General features: G+C 31.7%; 1 protein-coding gene across 1 annotated transcript in view; it reads right to left on the bottom strand.

Moving 5' to 3' along the window:
- LOC139488715 (antiviral innate immune response receptor RIG-I-like) overlaps window positions 1–4,318 on the bottom strand; it is a 37,806-nt gene extending 33,488 nt beyond the window's left edge. Inside the window, exons 1-3 of the mRNA XM_071274535.1 lie at window positions 3,433–4,318; window positions 3,023–3,058; window positions 1,532–1,807 (exon numbers count right to left, since the gene is read on the bottom strand). Coding sequence (XP_071130636.1) covers window positions 1,532–1,807; window positions 3,023–3,058; window positions 3,433–4,063 — 943 coding nt within the window. The 5' untranslated portion in view covers window positions 4,064–4,318. The remainder of the gene's footprint in view (window positions 1–1,531; window positions 1,808–3,022; window positions 3,059–3,432) is intronic.
- Between the last annotated feature and the right edge of the window lie 12,505 nt (window positions 4,319–16,823).

Raw genomic sequence — 16,823 nt, 5'->3', positions numbered from 1 at the left:
TGTTTCCATCAGTTTAAGTTTGTAACCCGGATTTGTTTTTTCTCAAACGATTTATAAATTTCGAACAGCGGTATACTGCTGTTGCCTTCATTTGTCAACATTTATTTTAAATTGATGACCATATCATTCTAAGTCGTAGTTATTAGAAGATGTGGCATGAGTGCCAATGAGACAACTCTCCAAATACACAATTTGTAAATGTATACCATTATAGGTCAATGTACGATATTTAACATAGAGCCTTAACTCACGTAGAAGAGCAAGCTATAAACCGTCCAAAATATGACTAGTGTAAAACCATTAAAACAGAAAAATAATTCACTAATCATTGATTTCAGGATTTGCATATTGTACGCCAGACGCGCATATCTTCTAACAATCAAAGTCGTAATTAATAGATACTTATTTTTAGTTTTTGTACTTCAGATATGTGTTTTGATTACAAAAGAATCACTTGTGTAACCTGAATTAGAAAAAAAAAACCAACTAAAAAAGCCCTTTCAAGAAATATTTATTATTTGTCTTATGTTGTTTAATGTTATACCACTGTCCCGGTAAGGAGAGAAGATTTCACAATATGTACAATAACATTATCTTAACCCGCAATAGTGTGTGTGTGCCTGATCAGAGCCAGGACCTTGTACATGTAGTTCAGAGATAATCATTTGTGACTATCTATCATATTTTGTTTTTCGTTATTTACTTTTTACATAAATTTAGGCCGTTAGTTTGCTCGTTTTAATTGACTCACTACTTTTAGCTTTTTTAGTTTTTTTACTGACAATTCGGTAAAAGGTTTGCTTATTTCTGTAGGCCATATGATATCTTATAAGTGTATACTTCTATATCATTTCAGTGAAAGTTGTCTCCTTGGCAATCATGCTACATCTTTTTATTCTTACCGTCATGGTGTCCTTGATAATTTTTTGAACGCCAGAAGCACGTGTCGTCTTATAAATAAACTAATCGTAAATAGCAGGATAAAGAATTCGTACAACAGACTCACGTTTGTCTCTAAAAATTAAATTGTTGTCCAAGCTTAGATAGTCCTATTTCCTACTCAAATTATACCAATAGTCATTTCTATAGCTATAACTGTTATAACATAGATTTTATTGTAATTATATAAACTTTGTAAAGTATAACTTGAAGGTATTTAGCTAGTAAAAAAAATGAAAACAAATATATGTTAAAAAAATTGTTAAATAATATGTGATAAAGAACTTATAGCATCGATTTATTTTAGACAGTAACTACACCCGAGATAAACAAAATTACACAAAATTTGAATATTTTACTGCACTGATAAGCGATTTCTTCCATATGATTTTTGATAGATCATTCTAATTTCATGACGTTTCAATTATCAGTCCAAAATATAATCAACAAAAATGCAAAATAAAGAGTATGAAAATGAGAATGACTTATTAAATTTTATCATACTTCACGTAAAAATTCCATATTTTAATTTGCTGATACGAGGGTGTAAATTTACTCTCATGGCTGAGAGAGTGACCATTTTTTAAAATACCTGTTATATCAAGGAAACATTCACACCGTTGATCTCCAACCTGCAAAGTATATGTACCCCTCTCAGCCTGTTTTATCTTTGGAAAAATGAGTTTGTAAGCCTGAACATTGACATCCTTCTCCAGAAAACATAAATGTGCTCGAGTAACTTCTTTGTCAAATAAAATTTCTTTTCCGTCCTTAGACCATTTTGCTTGATGCTCAGGTCCGGTAAGTAAGCACTGTAAAGTCACGCTGACACCCTCGACACACTTTAAATCTTGAAGAGTTTCAATAACTGAAAAAATTCAAAATAAATAGATACTAGGTATTCAAAATAATTGTGCTAATAATCATGGAACCGTTATTTAAAGTGGTGCAATGCATTGATTGAAACCGTTCATATATTCAATTTAAGAATGTCAATCTTGACTTGTCAAAACGTATTGTAACTTTAAAGTTGTAACTTTAGACAGTTCCAAAAAATATGCAAATCTTCTGTTATTCCGATATTTGTATCAACGATGTACTATTTTAAAGGACATATTCTGAATATTACTTTGAATAATAGCGAGTAAAAGTTTGAAGCAGTTACATATTTTACGCACACTAAGTGTTCTCAATTCTGAATTGTAATTCAAAATTTTCAAGGGCTTTCATGTGTATATGGAGACTATAAGATACAATATGAATTATTGGTGTATATTTAATTTGGATTAAACGCTGTTTGCCAGTAGAACTGTTATAACACTTCACGTGTATATCTCCTAAATGGTATGATATTCCGCGGTGTGAAAAGTTTACGGCATCATGAGCGATTATGGCCTTTCACACATCAGCATTGTTAAGTTTTGCCGCTTGAAGCCAGAGTTATTTTTTATTCATCACTACTTGAATGATCATTGCGTAGTTTTAAGATTAGCATATATATAACGACGTGTGGCTTTTGTAAAGATTGAACTACTTACTTAACCCAAATACTTACGTGCTGATTTAGATTGTGATTATTAACATGTTATTCAATCACATAGTTTCATTTTCTATGTTTTAAAGCGTCTGTTCTCCTGCTTCTTTCATTCGACTAACACAAATTTGATGTGTAACAAATAGTACTTTACTAATAACAAACAGTTATAACAATTACACTTTTTACCTATTTTACTGCAACAGATGTTTTTTTCTTTAAAAATGCCTCTTCAATGATTCCTTAAGTAAAAAATATTTTAAGCCAAAAATTTATAAAAATGTTGAAGAAATGATTCGACACAAAAACGAAAAATGGAAAAAAGTAACTTCAAGAACAAATCGCATTGTAGCATATCATTTTATAAAATCATTCTATAGTTTGGGTGGTTTATTTAATATAGATTATTGACCTTTCAATTGCTGCCAGATTGTGGGCAAACATAAAAACTGGTCGCCATATTTGTCCTGTAACTTACTTTGACAGTCCTTATTTAGAACAATTTTGTAACCTACCTAATATCAGACAATATATGTATCTAATACCTACTTTCGACGTCTCCACTTGATCCTGTTATTCTTATAGCTGTAAAATATCAAATCAAAATAATGATTATTATAATATTGCATTCAAAATGAATTTAGACTGCTAATTATGTGTCTGTAATTTAATCAAATAGTTACACATACCAGCGAGTATGACAAATGGCACTAATTGTAAGTGCATACTAATAAGAAGTATTTTTTGCAAATTTAAATAGTCACTTTGAATCTATTGTTTTGTTACTGCATATGTGTGTTATTTCTAGTGTTAATATGTTGGAATGATGAGCATGTTTTGATTGATCGGTATGTAGTATTATCAAGAAATGGAAATACGTTTTCCGTGCTCTAGAGTAGAGTCATCTGATTAATGTTATAAGGATAAGCATATCAAAACCATAATATACATATGCATACCGCTAAGTTTGAGTTCCAGATCTGATATTTTTGACTCATTTTCTTTGTCTTTTTCTTGATAATCCGTAAGGTCATCTAAATACCTTAGTTCAGTAGCTTCGTCCATACTGCATGTTTTTAAGTGATCCACTTCCAAAACAAACTCATTATTATGTTTTCGACAAAACTTTTCCAATCTATCTGCAATGGTTCTGAATTCATAGAAATATTTGTTTAATTCCTGATCGTTAACTCTGGTATTTCCTCTGTGTATAATTTTATTTCTTATTCTACGACATCTTTCCATATCATCTCCAATTTCGATTTCATTAACCAATGGATCGATTGAATGTTCCCATCCCCTGGTTGGTCGAGCAGATGGCTCATGCAGATTTCGCAAAATAGAATATATTAGAGGAATATCAAAGTCAAAGTATTTTTTTTGTACAGCATGTTTAAGTCTTTCCCAATCTCCGGGTTTGAGTCGACGACTTAAAGATCTGTTTCGACTGCAATTGATATAAATCTGATTGGGATTTTCAAATTGCAGGAGAACCTCTTGTAGAAAGCTTGGTAATAAGTGCTGTGTAGCATGACCAAGGCGAGCATAATGTGTCTTATGTGATACGTACGTACCACCACCAGCAGACATTGTCTCAGTGAAAAGTCACCACACGTTCTGGGAATTATCAATATTTGATTTGATTATCAGTCTGGTAGTTTCAGTACATAACCTTTAAGAATATAACGATACTTATGTGTCAAATTTCGTTCAACATGTTCAAATCATTCTTCTCCTAGATAACAAATGTAATCTATTGCCTGCATTGTGAAGGTGATTCGCTTGTAAAATCATCTTTTAGTGATCATTACAGAATCACCTAGTGATGGTAAATAGAAAAGAAAAATGACTAGATTAAATATCACAATTATGAAAAGAAGTTATACTCGGGATGAAATTATGCATTCTTGAAAGATCAAAACTTAATAACTTTGTAACGAGGAAAATGCAAAAACAGAAAATTATTGGTGTAAAAGCTTTCTAATGAGCAGCAACCCTCTATCAAGGAAATCATGAAAGGAAATACAAACCGGGGTGTATTGTAACAATTGGGAGATAAATACTCCATATACAGGCGCTGATGGAATGATGCTACATAAAATGAAAAGGTCACCATTGGGAAGCTGAAATCATGATCTCTTTTGTCGTAATGGTTTGTTTTCCACCGACCCTGATTGTCAATTTCTTGATGTAAGTCAAGACATGAGGCAGACTTAACTGTATCGGTCGTATCTTTTTCTATTCAAAAAGGGAAGTTCCAAATCAAATGCCAAAATCAAAAGCTCAAACACATAAAACGAATTGAAAATAACTGACTTATTTTTGACTTGGTACAGGCAATTCCTTTGGTAAAAAAGTGAGGATTGAACCTGGTTTTATGGCTAGCATTACCTCTCACGTGTATCACAGTCGCATTGAATTCATTATATGGACAACGGTTTACACTTCGTTAGAAAATGTCGACGGAACTACGTTTGTAACATTCACTATGATATATTTAGAAACAATTTATGGAGTCCTAGTCTTCCAAGAAAATTGAGATAGAAAAACCAAATAGTACCTTTTATTTCTACTATAACATGTGTACAGTACAACTGTAAACACATTAAAACTTGCAAAACTATTGTGCGCTCTAAATATGCATAAAGTATTTGCAACTAGACAATACGTAATCAACATTCTAAAGTTTATTTATACACTACAAAATCAATTTGCATTTAAAACCGGCGTTGATCACATAACAGTAATATTCATAAAAACAAGAGGCTCTCAAGAGCCTGAATCGCTCACCTTAATTCTTTTGGTTAAATCTCTCATCAATGATTATTTTGGCTTTTCAATTTATTTAAATGTTTTTTGGATCGTCCTATTTTCTTCAAAAGCCAAAACAAAAAATCATTTTCTCCTATGTTCTATTTTAGCCATAGGAGCTATGTTTCTTGACATACAAGGAAATAAAATATAAAATTTATACTAGATACTCTGAAACTCATTTAGCCTAAGTTTGGCTGAAATTGATACAGCAGTTTCAAAGGAGAAGATTTTTTAAAGTAAGTCAACATGATGAACAAATTGTGAAAAAAGTCTTTAAAGGGCAATAACTCCTTAAGTGGTCAATTGACAATTTTGGTCATTTGACTTAATTGAAGATCTTACTTTGCTGAACATTATTGCTGTTTACAGTTTATTTCTATCTATAATTATATTCAAGATAATAAACAAAAACAGCAAAATTTCCTTAAAATTATCAATTCAGGGGCAGCAACCCAACAACAGGTTGTCTGATTCATCTGAAAATTTCAGGGCAGATAGATCTTGACCTGATAATATTACCCGACGTCAGATTTGCTCTAAATGCTTTGGTTTTTGAGTTATAAGCCAAAAACTGCATTGACCCTTATGTTCTATTTTTAGCAATGGCGACCATGTTTGTTGATAGATCATAACTTCGGATACAATTTACAAACAAGATACCCTAAGGAATATTCAGTTAAAGTTTGGAAGTATTTGGCCCAGTAGTTTCAGAGGAGAAGATTTTTGTAAAAGATTACCAAGATTTACGAAAAATGGTTAAAAATTGACTATAAAGGGCAATAACTCCTAAAGGGGTCAACTGACCATTTCCGTCATGTTGACTTATTTGTAAATCTTACTTTGCTGAACATTATTGCTGTTTACAGTTTATCTCTATCTATAATAATATTCAAGATAATAACCAAAAACAGCAAAATTTCTTTAAAATTACCAATTCAGGGGCAGTAACCCAACAACAGGTTGTCTGATTCATCTGAAAATTTCAGGGCAGATAGATCTTGACCTGATAAACAATATTATCCCATGTCAGATTTGCTCTGAATGCTTTGGTTTTTGAGTTATAAGCCAAAAACTGCATTTGACCCCTATGTTCTATTTTTAGCAATGGCGACCATGTTTGTTGATAGATCACAACTTCGGATACAATTTACAAACTAGATACCCTAAGGAACATTCAGTTAAAGTTTGGAAGTATTTGGCCCAGTAGTTTCAGAGGAGAAGATTTTTGTAAAAGATTACTAAGATTTACGAAAAATGGTTAAAAATTGACTATAAAGGGCAATAACTCCTAAAGGGGTCAACTGACCATTTCCGTCATGTTGACTTATTTGTAAATCTTACTTTGCTGAACATTATTCCTGTTTGCAGTTTATCTCTATCTATAATAATATTCAAGATAATAACCAAAAACAGCAAAATTTCCTTAAAATTACCAATTCAGGGGCAGCAACCCAACAACGGGTTGTCTGATTCATCTGAAAATTTAAGGGCAGATAGATCTTGACCTGATAAACAATATTACCCCATGTCAGATTTGCTCTAAATGCTTTGGTTTTTGAGTTATAAGCCAAAAACTGCATTTGACCCCTATGTTCTATTTTTAGCAATGGCGACCATGTTTGTTGATAGATCAAAACTTCGGATACAATTTATAAATTAGATACCCTAAGGAACATTCAGTTAAAGTTTGAAAGTATTTGGCCCAGTAGTTTCAGAGGAGAAGATTCTTGAAATAGTTTACGACGACGACAGACGACGACAGACGACGGACGACGACGGACGCCAAGTGATGGCATAAGCTCACTTGTCCCTTTGGGACAGGTGAGCTAAAAAAAGAATCTATAAAACTTATGCATGAAATATTTGGCACTGGACTTTATGTTTCTTATCGTGTGTCTTTAGTAATGGTGGAAACCTAAAATTTATTAAAAACCCGGATAACAAGTTTATAATTTGATGGGCTTTTGAAATACACACAAACTATTGACAAAAGTTAAAAAAAAAATACTGTTAAAACCCCGGCATGCAATATTCGGATAAATATAAAAGGCATCATCGGAGTTTATAAGTACAAAATAATTAACAAAGTTAACGATTAATTCAACTTCAGAACTATGTGTATGTTCGCTCTAAACGAATATGAAACACTTGCAACTTAAGAAATAATTCATGGAAGCCATAGATTTGTTGGAAATTTACACATGGCCTGGGCCGTGATATTCGAATTTCGTTAGCGAGGGATAAAATTAACGAATATCACGGCCCAGGCCATGTGTAAATTTACAACAAATCTATGGCTTCCATGAATTATTTCGATTCTAATAGGACAAATACGATCATTAAAAAACTGAAGCGATGATGGGTATACCGTGTGTGTGGCTGTTCTATTTTACCCACTGTTCGATAAATGTAAAACAAATCTAATAACCCTGCATGAATGATTTCTTAACTAACCGCTAGAAAAAAAAATGTGATTACTTTTGATACTTCTCTCTAAACCAAACATTTGCAATTTTAAATTTACATTTTTTATCGTAAGCTACCGTCAAATTCACTGTTGACATGTTGTAACCAAGGAGCCGCCATGTTGACTTGCTGAAATCAGTAAATGTGCGAATAATGCAATAGAACAGAAAACAAGCAACACCTACCTCAATAATTTATTTATGCAATTGTATCCGAGTTTAGAAGGTAAACGCAATAGAAAAAGATTCAGCTTTGACGTTTTCATTCGTATGACGTCATGTTTTGAAATGACGTTAATGCGCCAAAATCATTACTGGAATTTCGCGGAATTTTAATTTATTTTGTTTTTGTCCATTTTTCTGTTCTCTAATGTGTAAATTCTTTTTGTTATGCGTCAGAATCAGAATAAATGTTCTGTAGGGTTTTATTCAATTGTAATTGTTAACACAGCGAAATCCACAACCGTTTACACATAGGTTACGATACATGTGGATTTACGTGGGAGGCATATTTAAACAGCCATTTGTGTACATCTTGGAGTCTGCGCTAAGTATAGATATATCGAGAATTTTATCACGGTGTTGTTTACAAAGCGAAAGAAGCACGTCATATTAGAATGGACAATAAACAACTGCAGTCAAAGTTACTTAATAATAACAGATTAATTTTGCAATTATTATAATAATTAAAAACCTACATCGAACTAACTTAATCTGGTAAATGACATCTTCATCACGTGTGTCTCCCATCATAGAATTGCCGTAAACGTTATCAGCGATTTTATTTAAGAGATACATGTAAAAGCGCTAAAAGACGTGTAACGTTTTGGCGTTAAATATTGGACACGTTTTGGCGAATAACAATTATCGGACACGTTTGGGGGTTATGAAATCGGAGACGTTTGGGAAATATTGTACATTTCGGACACGTTTATGGAGAAAAGACACGTTTGGGAGAATCTGACACGTTGGGGGTGAAGGACACGTTTGGGAGTGTTACATATGTACCAAATCAAAGTGTAAAATACCTATAATGGCAGGTTTATGTACCTATAATCAAAGTGTAAAATACCTATAATGGCAAATTTATGTACCTAATCAAAGTGTAAAATACCTATAATGGCAAATTATGTACCTAATCAAAGTATAAAATACCTATAATGGCAAGTTTATGTACATAATCAAAGTGTAAAATACCTATAATGGCAAGTTTATGTACCTAATCAAAGTGAAACTCTAGTTTTCAACCTATGAAACAATTGAACTATAACCACCTTTTTTACATTTTTAGACTTCAAATGTCTCAAGAACTCTTTATTTGGTTCATTTATTTATTTCATTATTACTATTTTTTATTATTTTCCCAGAAAGATTGCTTATTATTATTTATTACTTTCTGATTTTTTGTTTTCATTCATTAAATTTTAGTGACGTAACGAACCTCGCATTAGCATTAAAAATATTTTTCCCTTCTCAACCAATTAGAGAGCTCGATTGAATTCCCGGGGAAAATTTAGCTCGTGCAGATATTGTCTGCTAGAAATCATTCTCAGTCCAGACTCAGTTTCGTTACAGTATTATACCTCTGTTCGAAAACTCTGTAGGAAAATATTCCGGGTTACGAACTGAGGGAAACGCATCAAATATAAGAGGAAAACTACGACACAACAGAAACACGATATTAAAATGTAACACACAGAGAAACGAACTATAATATATACAAAATATGAAATATATTATTAATAAATTCATTTGCAAAACGATGCTAACACAATTGATTGTTGTTTTTTTCACCTCAGTATTTTCCTATCTTATATGTTAGGTTTATCTTTAATTAACGAGTTCTGTATCATAGGGCCAATAAATTGGCCTAAGCAATATCTGAAAAATGCCAGAAGGCCAATATTTTGGCCCTTAATTGGTAAAAATATTTATCATATTTTTAGAACAAAGACGGCTTTTTGTCTTTTAAAAATGTTGAAAATAAGTGGTTTGATAACTACGACAGTTAAATTTAAAAAATTCAACGGTTTTATTATGTATATTGTAAACAATAGTTTGACGTTGACGTTTATTACGTCACTTTCGCAACAACAACCGGTACCCGCGTTGGAGCATCAAAACGTTAGGATACTATAGTCATATATATGAAAATTTAAATTTAAAAGACAAAAAGATTTTTTCGTATAGACTTGCATACACAGATTTTACTGTAAACCATGTTAGAAAATCCTTCATACTATCAAAATCTTCATACGTGTTCTGCTATCAAATAATTATCTATATGTTATAAAATCACGAAAACAAAAGTAGTGATTGTAGGGCTAAAATTGTAAAAAAAAAAACTCCGAGAGTAACGAACTGTAGTCACAGCACATTGCAAGTACAAGGACAAACGAATGTAAACAAACGTACACTGCAATCAAAATAATAATAACAGATTTTTTATGGAACAAAATAAAGACATCTGATCATTCAACAATATGTTAAAAGGAAAAGCGTTTGATTTAACACAAGAAAACGCATGAAAAATATAAAAAAACAAACTATAATGCTCTATCAATTCTTTTATTTTTCATATGCTACGCGTGCTATGTTTGATTGTTTATCAATGCCACAATCCGTTTAACTCCGGCAAAACACTCGAAAATTAATACGCCGTTGAATTCATCAACCATTGAATGAAATATTATTTGTCGATAATACGTTATAGATTCGTATTAAATTTTAACAACGTGCAAACATGTATTATTTCCGTATAAACATGTATGCATACATAAGTTCAATATTCTTTATGACCCTGTAGGGCAATAAACTCGTTCCATGCAAAATTCAATTTCAAGACTAAACATACACTGATGCGATTTATAGAACAAATGGTGTTTATTTTTACAATTGAAATGTTTATTGATAGTTGAAAAAATATCTGAACGGCATTTACAAGTTTTTCTATTAACATTTTCTTTGCATTTGAAAAATTGTCATTTTTCAAAATAGTATAGTGAGGAAAACTACGGGAATTTGCACGAATATGAAAGTCGTCTTAGAATATATGACGTCAACGGGAGCGTTGCGAAATATGGCAAATATGGTGAATATGGCAAATCCTTGGTTCCGTATTTTTCCGCCGGAAGAAATTGCTGAAGACCCCGAATTTATTGTAGGTGAAAGTGGTGTAAAGAATATGCCAAACAGAGGAGCTCCTGCAATAGCATATTTTATGCTCATGTTTACAACCAATCTTATGAAGAAGATAGTCCTTGAAACAAACAGGTAAAAAAGCTCGCTATTCAGTTTTCTGGCATTTCTGTCTTCATAAAAACCTGATACAATATTATTGATAGAGTATATATCTATTTTGTCATACTTTCACATGGAGGTAATTGAGTTGGTTCATAGCTTTGCTTTTCCTACAAAATGTATATGTATCAGTATAATTTACCAGTCAAAATTTTCGACTGCATGCGAATTTTCTAAACTCTTATCTAATGATTATTTTTGACCTCCCCCGAATCCATCCCCATTTAAAAAAAAAAGAAATATAAGCACAATTTCCCAATGTTTAAAATAATTACAAAAGAAGTGAAAAGTCAAGTAGAATTATCAAAGTGAATAGATCTACAACCAAAGGCATTATTGAAAATTGTTTCAATATGATAAGTTGAAGTAGTTTTTTTTGGGGGGTGTGCGTATCATGAATATAAACTGTATAATGATCGTGTGTTACTACTTTTTCCCGGTTTGTGAACGCAATGTAGGATTGTAGATGTCCAATTCTTATTTTGCCTTCGAAAATAAGGTACTACTTAAAAGACCTATAAACATTTAAATTAAAAAAATAATTTTGAATTAACGAAAATCATTTACTTCAATGCAAAAACGTATTCATGTTTCATTTCATTAATTAGATAAGTGAGAAACCCCTTTTTGTTTTAAAAACATTAAATATGTAATATTTATAGGCTTTATAAATACCCACGATCCACGCCCCAAGTAGAACAAAAACACCCCAAAAGAATCTTCATAGATCCTCGTTTTTAATGAATTTACAGTTAAAACTATTTTACATCATTTAGCGTTTACATTTTCTAATGTGATGACATTTATATTTCAGATATGCCTGATCATTTATCAAAACCAACATGCAAAGGATCAACAGATGTAGACATTCACGTGTTCACCAATGGATTAAGACTGGGCTGCTCACAATTAATGAATTCAAAGGGTTTCTTGCCGCTATTTACAATATGGGACTGAATAAGAGACCAACACTACAGTGCTACTGGAAGAAAGGGAAACAAGAATACAAGTGGTTTAGAAAGATGTTTCCAAGAAACAGGTTTCAACTAATTCTAAAATTTTTACATGTTGTTGATAATCGTAAAGTTTCAGGCAGAAATGATCCAACACATGACCCATCGGCCAAGTTTAAGCCGATTCTTGATTCATTGAACATGCGATCCAAATACCTGTATACACCTGAAAGAAACCTATCGATTGCAGTGAGTTCTTGAAATTGAGTAAATATCACGTAAACGATTTATTTCATTCCTTATCATTACTGATTAATGTGGTAAAAACGTTTGTAAAGCTACATGTATAGGCATTGCCTTTTGTCCAATCCTTTAGTTGAAATGTACATTTGATATTTGAATAATCAATATTTTCAATTGAATTGAATTTGTAACATAGTTTTTTGGATTGTGCGATAAGAGAGATCAGATGTAGACACGATATATTCCAACATCCTGCTTAACCGACACAGTTTCATGGTCCCAAATAAATAAAGGCAACAGTAGTATACCGCTGTTCAAAATATGCCTATCCTTACAGAAAAAAACCTGAGTATTCCGACACCCTGCTTTATCCGTTTTTGTTCTGGTCCTCCAGCTGTGTCGGATAACACAGACTACCCTTTAATACTTTCTTTTTAATGGATGCCGGTACACACCAAGGTCTTAAGCATATATGTTAGTTTTTGACAAGAGCGTGCGGCAACCGTATAACTACATGTATATGATAATTGCAAATATAATTATTCGTGTAATGTTCTTTCAAAAAGATAAGCCAGGGTAAATAAACTTAAAAATATTCTATCCTTTTTATACAATTCGTTGTTCATTGGAGAAGCAATTTTTACTTGTAAGCAGAGAATTCATCTTAATATAAGGAATAAATGCAACATTTTAAACGATTTACATTCAATTTCTGTTATCTTAATTAATTATCCAAATACCCTTTAAAACGTTAGTTTAACTGTATTTGTTCATTGTATATGTTTAACGAAAAGATGATGCCAATCTTCACTTATTCTATTTGTCATATATATATGACACATATATAACAGCAATCGAACATGACACTTATATATATTCTTTATTACAAAAGCAATACAGCTTATAGGTATCAAGCACAATTAATATTACATTAAACATAGTAAGCAACGTATAATTTTGTATGTTTGTACATATGAACTATGTAATTATTGTGTGTATCTCTATACCATTGTAATTTGGTTTGTTGAGAAATAAAGATATAGACAAATATTACAATTAGGTTATTCATTAATATGCAATTAATACAATTTAAAAAAATGCAGGCATGATATTAATTAGCATAATTTAACAATCTTAATTAAAGTATGATATATGTCACTGTTTAAAACTTACAAATCGATAGAAAAAAAACACTGACAAATCCGGGTTACGAACTAAAACTAAGGGAAACGCATTAAATATAAGATGAGAACAACGACACAACAGAAACACAACATTAAAATGTAACATACACAGGAACGAACTAAGCATTAGACAAAATCCGACGAGAATAACAAATATAACATCAAAACTAAATACATGAATTTGGGATAGAAAAGTACCGTGACACGTCTTATAGCAATGTCAATTCACACTCAAATATAAGAGGAAACAAACGACACAACAGAAACACAACTTTAAAATGTATTACACACAGAAACGAATTATAATGTAACAATGGCCATTTTCCTGACTTGGTACAGGACATTATTTCGAGAAAAAAATGGTGGGTTGATATGCACAATCAACGATTACGATTTTTTCCGGCAACACATTAATACTTCTCAAAATTATTAAGTTCTTTTATATTACGAACATATAACAATTGTATAAGTTTAAATACTGATGGATTTCTCCAACTAAAAGGTTTTATCGATACCCCCTGCCAAGCTAAAGTTTGGAATGCATTAATCATAGATAAAGCTCCATAAGGGGGTACTGGAGCCATGTTTCGTAAATCTGTCACGATTCTGTATTGAATGAATATTGACTTACCCATATCAATTTTTGGACCGTACACGTATCCCCTGACACTATTCCTTATGTATACAAAATTACAGAATTTTGAATCCATTTGGACACCGCCTTCTCCTTTTGATGGGTATTTCATACCTTTTTGAAAATGGAATTGTGCATACATGTAGGAATCGGAGAGGCGATGGGGACGCTGAAGAGCGATTGTCTACGCCGAAATGCGATGATTCTTTAGCTGATGTGCGATATAATATTTATGGATTTTTTCGTGTTATAAATTAAGTAATACATTGTAGCACGGTAATTTATCATACTTTTTATAATTTATTTCGAGAAAAAAAACCATAGTAAAATCCCTATTTTTGCCAAGTATTAGAAAATTATAATTGAGAACATATATACAGATGCTTCTCCTTAAGTATTATTTAAATAGAATTTTAACAAATTTATTACAGCTATGTCTAAGAGAACTTTGAAAATCAGTTTGGGATAAAGAAAACATTTAGGTGGGACACAAAAATAGTAGATGAAGGGCTGGAAAAAAGGAAGCGCAGTTAAGACTCAAAACATCTAAAACTTACATCAATAATATTTAAAAAGGAATCATGATTGTATTTTCATAATTTTAAAAAAAAAATCTCGACTTCCATTATTCTTCAATATAAGAAAAAAAAACTTGCGAAAATTAAGAGATTAACCACAGCACAAAACCAGCGACTTCATTACGTATTTTAAAACACCATTTGAATTGGCAGATGAATCAACCCTTTGACACTGAAAGGAGTACGACTCTTGGCCTATTTTTGGCCCTGGGGCACAAAGCTCTTTAAAATTAATAATAATTTTTCTCAAATGTCCATTTATTGTTTATACTTAATAATAATATATACATCTTGTAAATAAATTTTGAAAGCTATAAAATGAAATTATAGGCATTTGTAGATTTCGTGTTTTCTTCCGAATTATTTTCCAATTATAGGATGGTATTACGAAAATTTAGGAGGATGTGAATGATTACATGACTTTTCCCTTATTAAATGAAAGGTGTTGTATATAGCTGATCAATACGTTGAGTCAGCAAATTTTATTAAATGGACTCAAATGTCAGCGTGCATTTGGGTTCATTCTTTTTTTTTTTCTTTTTTTTTTAATATATCCCTCCCCCCCCCCCCCTTTTTTTCTCAGCAGATTAAAATGTCACATTAAGTTGTTTTGTTTTTGTGTAAACAATAATTTGTATTACATAACTAGAAATGAAGTTTATATCCAATATATATTTACTTGAAAAAGCCTGTTGATAGTCGTATTTTTAAACAAATTTCTGGAAAATTGATCAATCGAAAGTGAAACTAGAAAATCTAGAATGTAATTTACAATAAAAATCTGCTGATTTGATGTTTTAAAAACACGATTTTCATACGCCGATTTATATTGAAAAAAATAACATGTTTAAAGAAGCAATAATTATTATTATAGACAATTATATTACTAATTATATTATAATGTACATTCAAGCAGACTTTTAGAGGCGTGGCTTCACGATGGACTGTCTACATTTATAATTTATAATCGTAAAAGAATCGTAAAAAATCATCTTACCATTTGGTATCTCAAATCAAGTCCATCCGTCCTGATTCGAGTGCGTACGTGTTAGATTTATTCATTTGGTTGGTAACTAGCTAGACATGCACATTTATATTATGTGTCTAAATTTAGCTCTGCTTACGTAATATCCAACTTTGTAAACGGAAACTTAAAAATCAATATATATAACGTCGATATAGATCATATTGATATAAATTATAATATAAGGTTGATGATTTGGTTGCGAAATTGCATGAATGAATGATTTAAATTTTGAATGAATGAATGCAGTGGCGGATCCAGAGGGGGGGTTCCGGGGGTCCGCACCCCCCCTTTATTTTGGCCGATCAATGCATTTGAATCGGGACATATGTTTGCACCCCCCCTGCACCCCCCCTTTGCCCTGGGCTAGCACCCCCCCTTTCGAAAATACCTGCATCCGCCACTGGAATGAATGAATGAATGAATGATTTATTCTCATAAACTAGTACATATAGCTACGGAGAAAATAACAGTTCATATATAATACATATTGTGTTTCGCATGTGTGAAAATAAATAACATTATAATATTATTACAGTTTTTCTAACGAGGAGGACAGACTTTCAATGATGTGTATCTTATAAATCTACACAATCTTTCTAGTTCTACAACATTTTCAGATGAGAATACATAATAATTTAATGAGGGTCTAGAGGGTGAGGGCCCTCATGGGGTTTTTGATTATGTGATTACTTGGCCGTTTTTTTAATGATTATTTGATTATTAAGCCAAATATTTCATGATTATTTGATTACCAAGGACTGTATTTTTAGTTTATGATTATTTGATTACTAAAGATAAGCAAATATTTAATGATTATGTGATTATATTGGCAAAAAAATGGTGATTATGTGATTACTAGGACCCCCCCCCCCCCCATGAGGGGCCTCGAGGGTGAGGGGGGGTCCTCATTACTGTTTTCTGTACGTTTTATTTTTTTCTATTCAGTTACTTCATGCACCTTTTTTTTAAATTCAAAATCATTTGTTTTCCAATCAAATGGGGTGGGGTGCACAATTATAGTGTTCACAGTTTTACTACTCCCTAAATAACTGCCAGAAGCAATGGAAATTTTATATATATATATTAAATAAAAATAAAAGTGTCCGACTCAGCTGTACAGAAATGAAAAAAACAAAACATGAACAATTAAGA

The sequence above is a fragment of the Mytilus edulis genome, chromosome 9 (genome assembly GCF_963676685.1).
Source record: "Mytilus edulis chromosome 9, xbMytEdul2.2, whole genome shotgun sequence".
NCBI lineage: Eukaryota > Metazoa > Mollusca > Bivalvia > Mytilida > Mytilidae > Mytilus > Mytilus edulis.
Note: the sequence above shows the minus strand (reverse complement) of the source record. Positions and strands in the feature narration are given on the sequence as shown.